The 14,766-nt window shown below is 45.2% G+C and overlaps 1 protein-coding gene across 1 annotated transcript; it reads left to right on the top strand.

Annotated features, from left to right (window-relative positions):
- Nucleotides 1–6,153: 6,153 nt before the first annotated feature.
- Nucleotides 6,154–11,052, top strand: LOC141073518 (endogenous retrovirus group PABLB member 1 Env polyprotein-like). Its single transcript, XM_073560785.1, has 2 exons — nucleotides 6,154–8,531; nucleotides 9,104–11,052. The coding sequence occupies exon 2, from the start codon at nucleotides 9,444–9,446 to the stop codon at nucleotides 10,554–10,556; it is 1,113 nt and encodes a 370-aa protein (XP_073416886.1). The 5' UTR covers nucleotides 6,154–8,531; nucleotides 9,104–9,443; the 3' UTR covers nucleotides 10,557–11,052.
- Nucleotides 11,053–14,766: the final 3,714 nt, after the last annotated feature.

Raw genomic sequence — 14,766 nt, 5'->3', positions numbered from 1 at the left:
CTAGGAATTAAGAATCACGGGAAAAACTTCCGTCACAATTCTCAGAGGCGATGCTGACCCTCAATTAATTTGTGTGTGGAGACAGCGAAAACATTTCTTTGTGAAGAAAATGTTGCTGTATCGCAGTACCGTTGATCCCATCAGCGTTACTCATCTCCATCAAATTTTTATCACAGGGAGAGATGTAAACATGGTGCTCACTGCCTATCATGATCTGTCACGTAACTTTGAAGTGCAAAATACAGAAGCCACAGGCCGTAGGCGATTCTATGGGATTGGCATGAGAGGGAACATTTAAAAATGTGCGCCGGAATGTGACACGTCTGTGAGTAGGGAAACTGTGAAAGCTGATGATAAACCACCACTGCATGTCACTGTGAGTCGATGTCAATAAGAAATGGAAGCCATTGATCATCTGAAGCTAGAGCCCAGCCAGCGGGACAGGGCATAGCTACGTCTTAACCATCATCTATCAGTTCAACAAATTTGTAGTGGCAGTCCCAGTGAAGGAGTTGACAGCCCAGACTACACAGCGGAGGAGCAGGGAGAGGTAAACATTGCAAATGCTGTGGCCCTGCCCAAGCAAGGGGGACCCACTCGTGGTCGTCGGTACTGGCACTGGGCCCCTAATAGTATGGCGGTGTGTCTGATGGCGGGTTTGCACCCCCACCGTCAGAGACACTTGATTGCACTATGAGGGACCCTGTGCCAGTGCCCGCGCCCAATAGGCGGCCTACCCACCTGTCCAGGGCAATGGCACTCGAACGGTTGCGTGCGCTAGGTGGTGACCCCGGCTATGGGGGGGTGAGGCAGCCCAGTTAGGGAGGTTTACAAAATGGCATATGTTGATGTGGGACATTCAGCTGCTGATAAAGGCGAAATTGGTCAAGTCCGAGGAAGAGGAGGACAAAACAAGCCATTTTTCTGGCAACCTATGTGTCATCAGGGTAAGGTGGGACAAAATCCTTGGAAACCCATGCATGGTTCATTTTAATGAAGGTTAGATCATCCACATTTTGGGTCGACAGACGGGTCCTTTTTTCTATCAGGATTGATCCAGCTGCACTGAAGACTCTTTCCGATAGAACACTTGCAGCTGGGCAAGCGAGCTCCTGTAAGCCATATTGTGCTAATTCTTGACAGGTGTCCAGTTTAGCGGCCCAATAGTCAAATGGGAATGACCTGTGAGGGAGAACATTGATATGGGACGAGAAGTAGTTTGTAACCATAGTTGACAACTGCTTTCTCCTGTCACTTTCAATCGATGCAATATTACCAGTCGTGTGAGTGGTACTTGAAAGATCAGTCCACAACATGGTCAAAAAACCCCTGTCTCCAACGCCACTTCTGCTGTGTGCACCACGAACACCTCTTCCAAGCTGCCCCAGGCCCCTACGGCTCGTGTGAGAACCATCACCGCTGCTGTGTGCTGGGAATGCCTCAACCAACCGGTTTACCAGAGTTGCTTGCTTGTTAGCCAATATTAGGTCAAGGTTCTCCTGTGGCAATATGTTTTGGAATTTGCCTTTATAGCGTGGATCCAGGATGCTGGCCAACCAGTAGTCGTCATCGTTCATCATTTTGGCAATGCGGGGGTCCCTTTTTAGAATCTGCAAGACATAATCTGACATGTGGGCCAATGTTCCCGATGTCAATGATGCGCTGCGAGTGCTGGGTGGAGGAACATTTTCTCTAGCCCCACGAGAAGCATCCTACTCCCCTAAATAATCATCCCCATCATCATCCTCCTCCTCCTTTTCTTCCTCCACCTCGTCCACGAGACTTCCCTGACCAGACAATGGCTCACTGTCATCAAGGCTTCCCTCCTCCTCTTCCTCCTCAGCTGCAGATGCCTGCTCCTTAATGTGCGTCAAAGTTTGCATGAGCAGACGCATAAGTGGGATGCTCATGCTTATGATGGCATCTTCTGTGCTTACCAGCCATGTGCATTCCTCAGAACACTGAAGGACTTTACAGAGGTCTTTCAGCTTCGACCACTGCACACCTGTCAACTCCATGTCTGCCCTCAAAGTGCCTGCCCGTGTATCCTCCCACAAATGCATTACAGCCTGGCTCTGTTCGCAGAGCCGCTCAACCATGTGCAGGGTGGAGTTCCACCTTGTTGCAACGTCGATAATTAGGCGGTGCTTGGGAAGAAGGAGCAATCGCTGCAGCTTCTGCATACGACTGGAGTGTACCGGCGACCGGCGGATGTGCGAGCACAGTCTTCGAACCTTATGGAGCAACCCTGTTAACTCCGGATAGTTATTGAGGAAGCACTGCACCACCAGGTTCAAGGTGTGAGCCAGGCAAGGTATGTATGTGAGTTTTGAAAGGGCTATGGCTGCCACAAAATTCCAGCTGTTATCACTAACTACCTTGCCTGCCTCAAGATGTAGACTGCCCAGCCATGACTCAGTTTGTCGCTGAAAGTAGTCGGCCAGTACCTCCGCGGTGTGTCTGTCGCCCAAACACTTCATCTGCAGCACAGCCTGCTGACGCTTTCCACTAGCTGATTGATAGGGGGACACCTCGTGTGCAACACTGGCAGCTGCGGATGGAGTGCTCGTGCGACTGCGCTCTGTTGATGAGCTGTCGCTATTGGAGGAGGAGGAGGGTCGAACGCCTACAGCCAACTGTTTCCTATACCGTGGGCTAGGCAGCACTGTCCCACCACCGCTGTCCCCTGTGGACCCTGCATCCACCACATTAACCCAGTGCGCAGTGATGGACACGTAACGGCCCTGGCCATGCCTACTGGACCATGCATCAGTTGTGAGGTGCACCTTTCCACTCACTGATTGCTTGAGTGCAAGGACAATGCGGTCTTTCATATGAAGGTGGAGGGCTGCGATGGCTTTGCGAGAAAAGAAGTGGTGACTGGGTAGGTCATAGCATGGTACTGCGTAGGCTATGAGTTTGCGGAAAGCTGCGCTTTCAACCAAGCGATAGGGCATCATCTCTAACAAGATTAGTTTAGCAATGTGGGCATTCAAACCCAGTGTATGCGGATGAGAGAATGAGTACTTTCTTGTCCTACTCATAGTCTCTGGTAGGGTGAGCTGGACTTGAGAGCTGCATATGGTGGACCTAGCGGTTGCCATGGCAGACTGAGAGAGGGTTGATGATGGTGATGGAGTTGGTGTTCTTTCTGATGGCCTAGATTCAGTCTTTCGTTGATATAACATTGTGATTCCCTGACTGCTTTGGCCTTGCGATGACACTGTCAAGGTGAAAATATATTTTCTTATATAACTTTTATATTTTTATACTGTGAAACAATAAGTTTTTCCTAATTGCTTGCTAATGCAAATGTAACTGTATTAAAGATGGCTGCCAGTGTTCACTTTCACTTAAATTCAGTGTCTAAAGAGTTAAGTTAAGTTTCATTTCTCCTAAAAAAGATAACTCAGGAATGTGAAGAAGAAGTAACCATTGGGAGACGTTTTGACGAATCAGAGAGAGACTGGACACTAGATGTATACTGCATAAACCCCGCCTAATGCACGCCTTCCCCTAACACTCAATATAGTATTGTGTATTTGTAAATAAAAGCCAGTTGTTGTACTGCTCCTGACAGGTGTGGATGCAGGACATTAGCTAAGACTGAATCAGCTGCGTGTCTGAGTCATTCTTAATCGGTACCAGATGTTTTGCGCTCGCACAATGATTTGGAATGACTGGTGAATGAGGATTCATTGTCGTTTACGACCCCGACAATTTGGAGCCCAACGGGGGGCGTGGACAGTGATCCGAGGCTCCTCTGGACCCATGCCTGGATGTCTGTGGATGATACCTGTAGTGGCTGACCTCGAGGACTGATCACCCTCCAAAACACGGTAAGTGAGATCATATACACTGTATGTGTCACACTTGCTAGTGTCTCAGCCGTTATTGGTTTGTCTGTGGTCTCCTTGGGTCTGGGGGGTGACCGGTCGAGTGGTGAGACTGAGTGCGATCCTGTGCCACGCTCTGAACCAGCAACTGAGAGACGTCGCATTCTGCGCGTCCTCGTGTACACCACACCTCCTCCACCAGTCATTGTACTCCATTCAACCACCCTACCCGTGACTATTGTCTAGTAGTGAAGTGGAGTGATAAATTGAGCTAGTTGCAGATTGTGGGGCAACCTAGAGGAAGGGATAGGAGACGCAGCCTCTGTGATATTGTACCAGCTAGGTAATTAAGACGTCCCGAGAAGGGACCACCTGTATTTCTGTGGAGGGCTCTCACTAGGAGACCGCCTCCCGACTGTTGGAATATCGTGGCAGGATAATCTGTTAATCACTGCTGTTCAAGGTTAGGGAAAGGAAATATTGAGCGCGAGGCTCTTTTCCTAGTACGTCGAACGTGAGGCTCCGTACTGTGGAACATCAGTGTTGATATCGCTACCAGTGGTTTTTCTGCAGAGAACCATAGTATTCTGTGAGAGTCATGCTGCGTATCTTAAAGCAGAAGAAGTCTGTGCCCCACAAGTTAGATGAGGATGCTGTGGAGGTCAAGGCAATAGTAGCGTCACGGGAAGGCAAGAAGGCAGTCAAGAATGTTGAGAGATTGTATAAGCATGTAGGATTGCCCTCGTCAGGGAGATTACAGCCGGCTATGTGGCATAATCTCATAGAGAACAAACGAGGCATGTTGAAAGATAAAGGATTGTTAGAACAAGCACAAGCTCATCTGCGAGTTGCGCGAGGCTTGAAGAATGAAGGATGGAAAGAGATTGATGGGGAACAGTCAGGGAAAGATACCTGAAGAAGGAGACCGGTTATGTGATATAATTGAGGATAGATATGGAAGTAGTGCAGCAAAGAACCTGGAAAAAGTATTAATCAAATCCAAAGTGCAAGATAGGCAGGCTGTGTGAATCCTTGTATATATGTCTATGAGAACCTCTGAATAAGATGAGAGATGAGTAATTGAGTATAAAAAAAAAAAAAAAATCAGTGAATGAGCACGTATGAATGAATCATCACACATCATTTTTGTGTCAAGAGATTTGTGACCTTTCTAGTTGTGGTGGAATCCCGGACAGATGCGTTATAGATATTTCAAATCTACATCTGAGACTGAATGAATTGAGTAATGATATAGTTCGTGTTATATGTGGCATTACATTGTAAAGTTTCCTGAATGCATTTGGCCAGAAAAAGGGCAAGGCATGGTTAATCTCATTATACAGTTATCTGCTCTTACAGTGAAATCCCGTGATTTTGAGTTTCTTTGTAGAAATTGATTTTGATAAGTCTAAAGAACTACAGAATTCTGTGAAGGACGACGCTGCATTCTGACGGGAGGGGTGAAGGATGGCGCTGCGTAGTTTTTCTTCTCCCTTCGCTCTTATCTCTGCTGAGTGTGAGCTGTGCTCAAAATTCTCTGTAATTCTATCCGTAAGGTACACGCTGAAAGATTTGTGCATTTTAAAGCAACAGTACTTAATTGAAGATTGGAAGTTAAAAGTAAGATATGGTGCCTAATTTAGAAGGGAATTGTAAGTGATTGCTTGGTCATTAATGTGTTTGAACCTGCTTCTAGTTGTGTGATTGATTTGTATAGCAAATTGTGTCAAATTACAAGAGACAGAGAAGGAAGGAAGCAGTAAAACAAGTGGGACAAACATTGAAAAAGGCAAAAATACCAGAGTGTGAATGTTTGGATGTACAAAAAGGCACAGACAAGGGAAGAAAATAGCAAGTGAATAAATGATGCTTGAGAATGTGCAGCAGTATGGAAGGTGTATTATGAATGTTTGATTGACAAAGTGTAACCAGAGACCCAGACAAAACAGATGGACTTGTAAACACTGTGGTCAGACTCAGACAAATCCAGACTGAATAGCTACTTGTGTGACCTGTGCTACTGACCTAAGAGAATTGCACTAAATCCTATCCAGACAAGATCATAAGAAGCTGACATAATAGTGTGGATAGTGGGTAGTGGGGACATTGGCCCTTGAGGAGTAAGCTGACAGTAGACATCAGACGGCCAACCCCATCAGGACCTAGAAGTGTGACTAGAATAAGAAAGATACAGGTGTATTATCCCTGGAGCCCCTCTGACCAGCTAGCTTTGCTGAAGCAGCTGCCTGCCCCTGAAGACCAACCATTCCCGTTTTACAGACACATAAAGGAAGTACAGCAGACATATAAGTGTACCTGGGCAGACCTAGAGAGGTTGGTGAGTTTAAAGGCAGGTGACGCACTAGATCATATAATTAAGACACACAGATGTGACAAAGAATCAGGCTTGGGGCATGGATGATAAATCTGCACGATCTGGGGAGACGTACTGTGAGTCACTAAGACAATGGGCTGCAGTGGAACAATCAGAGCAGTCTGTACTCCTGACTAATGTGACACAGCAAAGAGGAGAGAGAGTAGAGATATACCTTGGACGGTTACAGCTGAAATGGGCAGACATGGGGTACATTTGCATAAATCCACTTGATGTTAGAATACTGGTGGATGCATTCATTGACGGTATGAACAAAGACTTACGAGACGCAGTACAGACAGCCAGACCTGAATGGAGACATGTAGATCCGAAAGACCTCCTTAAGGTAGCTAAAGAAATTGAGCAAACAAGGACAATAAAACGACCTGTCATGTATGCTGGAGCACAAGGAAAAAAGTGGAGACGTAATAGGAAAGGCATGTGAGATGACACTGACGTTTCTTTTGACAATCTATTCCCCACATGACATCCATGCCATACTCCTACAAGTTCAACCAAAACATCTGTCTATGGCCAGACAGCTCTGACTTGAGTGTGCTCTACTAATTCCTGAGTATGTCACTCCTCAAAAGATGTAACGTTCTGAATCCAGCCACCCTCCTGCCTGTGGATTCAGAAAAGGGGGAATTGGTGACCATATTAGCGCGTGAGGAAAGATACTTTGACATGACGCATGAACATGTCTGCATAGAACTGATGAGTCAGGAGACAGTTGGGTTTGCACACATTCATGAAAAACCTGTTCCTAATGCAGACTTTGAGTTTCTTTTTTGTAGATGGCCCCAGATACCACCAGGATGGACGATTCTACACTGGATATGCAGTAGTATCCTCACATGAGGTAATCCGAGCGGAACCACTCTCTCCTCACATGTCGGCGCAGGAGGCAGAGTTGAAGGCACTCACTGAGGCGTGTAGAGCCGCTGCAGGTAAAGTCGCTAATATTTTCACAGATTCGAAGCCCATTAAAAATGCAGAGCTGGTGAAACAATTGATGGAGGCATTGATGTTACCAGTCCAGGTTGGCATTGTCAAGGTAAAAGCACACACAAAGGTGACTCCGTGGAGGTAGAGGGCAATAGAAGGGCGAACGAGGCTGCTAAAATAGCACAAGGCGGCCTAGAGAGAGCAGTGGACGGTGGCGGGGAGTCAGCGTATTCCAGCCACATTGGGTCTAGATGTCCTGAAATCCCTCCAGCAAAAGGCTGCCCAAACAGAGAAGGTACACCGAGGGAGACTGGGAGCTGAGCTGAACTCAAATGGAGTATGGGAGAATAAGGATAAAATGTGCCCACCAAAGTCCCTGTTCCCAATCATGGCGCAAGCAGCACATGGCCCCAATCACACCTCAAAAAGTCACATGTGTGCCATGGTAGATGCCTTCTGGATCGCTCCTGGCTTCAGTTGCGCAGCCGCGAAACTTGTACAATCATGCCTCATCTGTGCACAGCACAACCCAGGTAAAACAGTAAAAGTCCCTAAGAAAGCGACACCTAGGCCTCTCTACCCGTTTCAGAGACGGCAGATTGACGACATACAGCTACCAAGGTAGGAGTGTATGCAAATATCCTAGTATGTGTAGATCTCTTCTCTGGATGGCCAGAGGCCTACCCGGTGAAAACGGCTACAGCTCGAGCTACTGCAAAGAAACTGGTGATGGAACTAGTACCACGATTCGGTGTCCCTGAAACAATTGAATCAGACAGAGGTACACACTTTACTGCTGAGGTAATGCAAAATGTAATGCAAATGATAGGTGTAGAACAAGCATTTCATACACCCTACCACCCACAGAGTTCAGGGAAGGTAGAGAGAATGAACGGGACACTAAAATTGAAAATACAGAAAACCATGGAACAAACCCATAGACCATGGCCAGAGTGTCTCCCATTAGCATTATTCTCAGTAAGGTACACACCCACGGGGAAAACTAAACTGTCACCCTTCGAGATACTGTTTGGAAGACCACCGAACACAGGGTTGTACTACCCACAGGTCTTAACACTCAATGTGGATAATTTGACAAGTTATGTAATCCAGTTGCAAAAGCATTTAACTCAAATGCATTCTCTAGTTTTCTCTTCCATTCCAGATCCAGATAGTGTGGAAGGAACTCACTGTCTACAACCTGGTGATTACGTATATGTCAAGAAACACTCCAGAAAGACCCTTGAACCCCGATATCAAGGACCTTACCAAGTACTCCTGACAACGCCTACTGCTGTTAAGTTGGAAGGACGACCAACCTGGATCCACGCATCGCATTGCAAACTAGCCACAGGAATTAACAAAGCATAAGAGTGCATAATGTTTTGGTTTGGTTTTGTTGCATTATCTGTAATAATGGTAGCTGCGTGGGACAATCTAAATTCTCCAATGTCCTTGAATAATAAGTTTATACAACATCATGAAAAAATACTAAATGATTGGTCAAAAGACACTCAGTCTCCAGCAGATTGCTGGATCTGCACACATTCACCAATATCGGCCACTAGTATTCCGTTCCTTGTTATTCCTGTGCCACCCGAGGAATTATTTGCCTGGACCAGTTGTTCTGATACACTCGCTAATAATGCCACAAATAATGTGAAGTTATGGAACACAACTGTTGGAATACCTATTGTGGGATGGGTAGGATACCCTTGGTGGCAGGGTAATCTTTCAGGAAGGGCTTGGGTACCCAGGAATAGAACTCGGTTAACCTACCTGGGGCAAATTCCAATGTATGGCCTACAAGTTAGTTTTAATGTAACTTCCCACTCTACTGATGCCTTCAAACCAATACTGCTAGAAAGAAGGTTGCATAACACGTCCTGGGAGTATTCCAATTTATTTCCCCAGGGCAATAATGAAACTTGTTTTAATATTTCAGGTAATATACCTTGCAACGAGTCATCTGGATATGAGAAAGGAACTCCCACCTGTAGAAATCCCGATGTAGGGTATTGTAGCCCTTTAGGACAACTTCCAAATTGGTGTATGCTTCAGAATGTATCTGCGTTCATAGATTTAGTTCATAGACTGGTATTACAACATTCAGCCCTATGGGACCTACCTAGTGACATGTTCTGGGTATGGAGACAATGCATATAAATGGTTGCCAGTAGGGGTAAAAGGTGCTTGTACTCTGGGTCGTTTGACTCCAGCTACCTTTGTTATTCCGAATGACCAGTTGAATACTCAGAGCATACCTAAACACCACTGCCTGTGTCATGAATTTGTTGAAAGGTTTGAAGCCCACTGATTGCCCAGATTACGTCCCACTAATTCATAAGGAACCCAAACTAAAGGTCCCAGGAGAAGTAACTGTATTAGCTGACAATTACACCTGCTATAATTCCCACGACACCACAGGTACACCAGTAGGGATCTTCGAGACAGGTTTCTGCAAAGAAAATAGTTCTCTAGATACTGACTTGTTAATCAAACATACACAATATATGTATGACATTTATTGGTTATGTGGAGATGGTAAGCTCCGTCCTAGGTTGCCAAATGCCTGGACAGGCCAATGCACCCTTGTTAAACTAGCTATGCAGTTCAAGATTCTACCCTGGGATCCAAAGATACCTGATGAACCTACCAGGAAAAGGAGAAGCCTCGATCAGCTCCATATGAGTTATGAAGAAGATCCACTAGTATATATTGATGCTATTGGAGTGCCAAGGGGGGTGCCTGACCAATTTAAAGCCCAGAACCAGATCTATGCTGGCTTTGCTTCTATAATCCCACAGGTGCAGATTAATAAAAATGTTGAATGGATCAATTACATATATTACAGTGAACAAAGGTTTGTCAATTTCAGCCAAGATGCCTTCCAAGGTATAGTTGAAGAATTGGGCCCTAACACTAGAATGACACTCCAAAATCGACTAGCCCTTGATATGATATTAGCTGAGAAAGGAGGAGTTTGTGGGATGGTGGGAGAGGAGTGTTGTACCTATATCCCTCAGAACTCTGGAGTGAATGGAAAAACCATGATAGCCCTTAAAAAGATAACTGGGTTAGCAGCAGAATTGAAAACTAATGCTGGAGTAGACACATCTTTCTTTTCCGGCTGGTTGGGTGGACTCAAGGGATTCCTTCAACAAGCTTGTATAGTACTGATTGCCCTCCTTGTAATTGGATCAATAACTCTTTGTTGTGTTATTCCCTTGTATAAAAAGGTTATTGCCAAAGCAACTCCGACTGGCACCTTCCTCAATCAAGAAGTAGACCCACCAGAGTACGATGGTACTGATCTAGGGAAGATCCCTAAGTATATTCCCCTCAAGAGAGTAGACAAAACCCCCCATTCTCAGATGATGTTAAGAGACTTAGTTTAGGGACAGCGGGAGAACTCCATGTGAGGTTAGTGAAGGGTTCAGCTGCCTGGAGGCCTCTCGCTAGGGGAGAGCTTCTGAGGTGTCTGGATGAAGAAATCCACCTCCCCTTTTCCCATCACATGGACAGTCTCGAAGGATCTTTCATTAAGGGAAAAACTTAGTGTTTAGGGGGGATTGTCAAGGTGAAAATATATTTTCTTATATAACTTTTATATTTTTATACTGTGAAACAATAAGTTTTTCCTAATTGCTTGCTAATGCAAATGTAACTGTATTAAAGATGGCTGCCAGTGTTCACTTTCACTTAAATTCAGTGTCTAAAGAGTTAAGTTAAGTTTCATTTCTCCTAAAAAAGATAACTCAGGAATGTGAAGAAGAAGTAACCATTGGGAGACGTTTTGACGAATCAGAGAGAGACTGGACACTAGATGTATACTGCATAAACCCCGCCTAATGCACGCCTTCCCCTAACACTCAATATAGTATTGTGTATTTGTAAATAAAAGCCAGTTGTTGTACTGCTCCTGACAGGTGTGGATGCAGGACATTAGCTAAGACTGAATCAGCTGCGTGTCTGAGTCATTCTTAATCGGTACCAGATGTTTTGCGCTCGCACAATGATTTGGAATGACTGGTGAATGAGGATTCATTGTCGTTTACGACCCCGACAACACCTCAACATTTTCTGCTGGTGGTGTGCTAACCGGGTGGCTTACAGTGGGGGAAACAATGTAGCGTTGCTGAATACCTTCTTTGGGAGCAGGTGCACATGTGGTACGTGAGGTTTGGTAGTCCATCCACGCTTGCAAGTGCATGGTGGTTAAATGTCTAAGCATGCAACTGGTATTCAAATTTCTCAGATTTTTCCCTCGGCTAAAGGTCTTTGCGCACTTCTTACAGATAACCTATGCCTGATCATTAGGATTTTGTTCAAAAAAATGCCACACTGCACTCTTCCTACTATGGAAGACATTTTGAGGCCTTGCACGCTGTGTTATTTTGACCGTCTGGCCATGCTGTCCTGCAACTCTTTTGGTTTTTGTAACCTGTTTTTGGACTGCTCCGGGCCCGCCAGATAACAGCTGTTGAGATGTCGATGCCTGCTGCGGATGCTCCTCCTCCTCTTCAGAGCTATTGGCAGCGGCACCCTCTTCCGCCAATGGATGCCAATCTGGATCAACAACTGGATCATCCATCACCTCCTCTTCAATGTCATGTGCACCTTCCTCTGTGTCACCTTGTATGGTGGTATAGTATGCGGGAGAGGGCACCTGAGTTTCATCAGGGTCACATTCTGGCTCAGGACACTGCGAGGATAATGTAGTGCTCTGAGTGAATGTACCAGCAGGTAAATCTAGCAGTGGCTGTGTATCAGTGCACTCCATGTCAGATTCATCTTGGCCTGGGTAATTCACGATTTGACCTGATAACCCAGGCATGGTATGTGAAAACAGCTCCATGGAGTAATCTGTAGTGTGGCCTGCTGCATCCTTCAATTTTGGTTGGGGTGAAGGACACAAGGAAAGGTGTGGTTCATGACCATGTGCCTCCAATGATGACTCAGTGCTTTTATTTTTTAAAACTTCAGAAGAGAAGGCAATAGAACTGGAGGCTTAGTCAGCAATGTAAGACAAAACTTGTTCCTGAAGCTCCGGCTTTAAAAGCGGTTTACCTAGTCCCAGAAAAGAGAGCCTTCAAGGCCTTGTGGAGCCAGATGATGACGCAGGCTCAACACTTCCTGCATTCGGTGCTATTTTGCTTTTGCCACTACCATCAGATCCACCACCAACACCATCATTACCAGCTGCCAACCCCCACCCACTTCCACGGACTCTTCCACCACACTTCCTCATTTTTGGGGAAAATGTACCCAAAATACCACCAACCATATGGTAATGTAAAACAAGGTACAAGGTGTATATATCAGTGGGGAGTAGTTGAATCTCTCTACAGACTTCAGGACACAGTTGTATTCTGTCAGGCCCTCAAAGTAACAGGTTGATTCTGTATGGTGTAAAATAGGTGTATAGAGGACTGGGGAGAAATGGAATCTCTCTACAGACTTCAGGACACAGTTGTATTCTGTCAGGCCCTGTGTATTTTACACCTCAAAGTAACAGGCTGATTCTGGATGGTGTAAAAGAGGTGTATAGAGGACTGGGGAGAAATGGAATCTCTCTACAGACTTCAGGACACAGTTGTATTCTGTCTGACCCTGTGTATATTACACCTCAAAGTAACAGGCTGATTCCGGATGGTGTAAAAGAGGTGTATAGAGGACTAGGGAGAAATGGAATCTCTCTACAGATTTCAGGACACAGTTGGATTCTGTCAGGCCCTGTGTATATTACACCTCAAAGTAACAGGCTGATTCTGGATGGTGTAAAAAAGGTGTATAGAGGACTGGGGAGAAATGGAATCTCTCTACAGACTTCAGGACACAGTTGGATTCTGTCAGGCCCTGTGTATTTTACACCTCAAAGTAACAGGCTGATTCTGGATGGTGTAAAAGAGGTGTATAGAGGACTGGGGAGAAATGGAATCTCTCTACAGACTTCAGGACACAGTTGGATTCTGTCAGGCCCTGTGTTTATTACACTGCAATGTAACAGGCAGAAATTGCCTAGTGTATGACAAACTACAAGGTGAATATAGAATTGGGCAGAATTGGAATCTCCCTAGAGTGTAGGTCTGTAAGAACGGACAAACTCCTCGGCTTTTCCTTACAGAGTCACACACAGCTTCAATTTGGCCGTGATAACAGCCGGTACACGGTACTGTGTGAGGAGCGTACATGTACAACGCTGTACGGTGTGTGTATGTAAAATTGTCAAGCTCCGTGTTTTTGTATACGGACTGACACACGCTCTCTCTAGTTTTGAATGTAATCAAACAGCAAATATACAAAACTATTTGAAAAACAGACAAAACTCTAAGGTGTAGGTCTGAAAGAACGGACAAACTCCTCGGCTTTTCCTTACAGAGTCACACACAGATTGTCAAGCTCCGTGTTTTTGTATACGGACTGACACACGCTGTCTCGCTCTAGTTTTGAATGTAATCAAACAGCAGATATACGAAACTGTTTGAAAAATGGACAAAACTCTAAAGGTGTAGGTCTGTAAGAACGGACAAACTCCTCGGCTTTTCCTTACAGAGTCACACACAGCTTCAATTTGGCCGTGATAACAGCCGGTACACGGTACTGTGTGAGGAGTGTACACTGGTGTACGGTGTGTGAAAAAATGAACGCTCAGTACCTCACCAGGACAAAAAAGAAAAAAATTTGAACACCAGTGTGCAGACAGCAATGCAGATAGCCTTAAAAGGCAGCCTAATCACCACCAGCGCTGCTGCACAAAAGCAAAAATCTTTACCTTTCACTGCACACTAACTACAGTGAAAAGCGCTATCAGCAGAAGCGTTTTTTTTTTCTTTTGGCCTTCCTAACGCTCTCCCTACAGAATCAGCAGCAGCAGCTCTCCCTATTCTGAGATCAGCATAAGTAACATGGCGGTCGGCGTGCACGCCCTTTTATACCCCCTGTGACGCCACACAAAGCAAGCCAATCACTTGCATGCCCTTCTCAAAGATGGTGGTGACCGCTGCCTATGTCATCACGTTACCCACTGTGTCCATTCTTCCTGATTGGCTGAAAAAGGTCGCTAAAGCTTCTTTTGAAATGCGACTTTGGCGCGATGGTCGCCGACCTCACGCTAAGGTCGGGTTTCGTTTCATGAAACCCGACTTTGACGAAAGTCGGCGACTTTTGAATTTTTTCGACCCATTTCGCTCAACTCTAGTAATAAGGGGTTAATGTCACCTTACTATTGGAAGGTGACAATAAGCCCGGTAAATAATGGAGCGGCTTCAATAAGATGCCTATCCATTATTAATCTTATATTAATAAAGGGTTAAAAACACACACATAAGCGTAAAGTATTTTATCCCCTTTACACCCAAAGGTGGTTTGCACGTTCATGACCGGGCCAATTTTTACAATTTTCGACACTGTCGCTTTATGAGGTAATAACTCTGGAACGCTTCCATGGATCCCGGTGAATCTGACATTTTTTTCTTGTGACATATTTTGCTTCATGTTAGTGGTAAAATTTCATTGATATAACTTATTTGTGAAAAAAACGGAAATTTGGCGAAAATGTCGCAATTTTTCAACTTTGAATTTTTATGCTCTTAAATCACAGAAATA

The sequence above is a fragment of the Dendrobates tinctorius genome, unplaced genomic scaffold, assembly GCF_039654945.1.
Source record: "Dendrobates tinctorius isolate UK_male_01 unplaced genomic scaffold, ASM3965494v1 ptg000304l, whole genome shotgun sequence".
Taxonomy (NCBI): domain Eukaryota; kingdom Metazoa; phylum Chordata; class Amphibia; order Anura; family Dendrobatidae; genus Dendrobates; species Dendrobates tinctorius.
Note: the sequence above shows the minus strand (reverse complement) of the source record. Positions and strands in the feature narration are given on the sequence as shown.

Excerpts from the sequence above, each read along its gene's own strand:
- LOC141073518 (XM_073560785.1), top strand. The coding sequence starts at position 9,444 with ATGAATTTGTTGAAAGGTTTGAAGCCCACTGATTGCCCAGATTACGTC.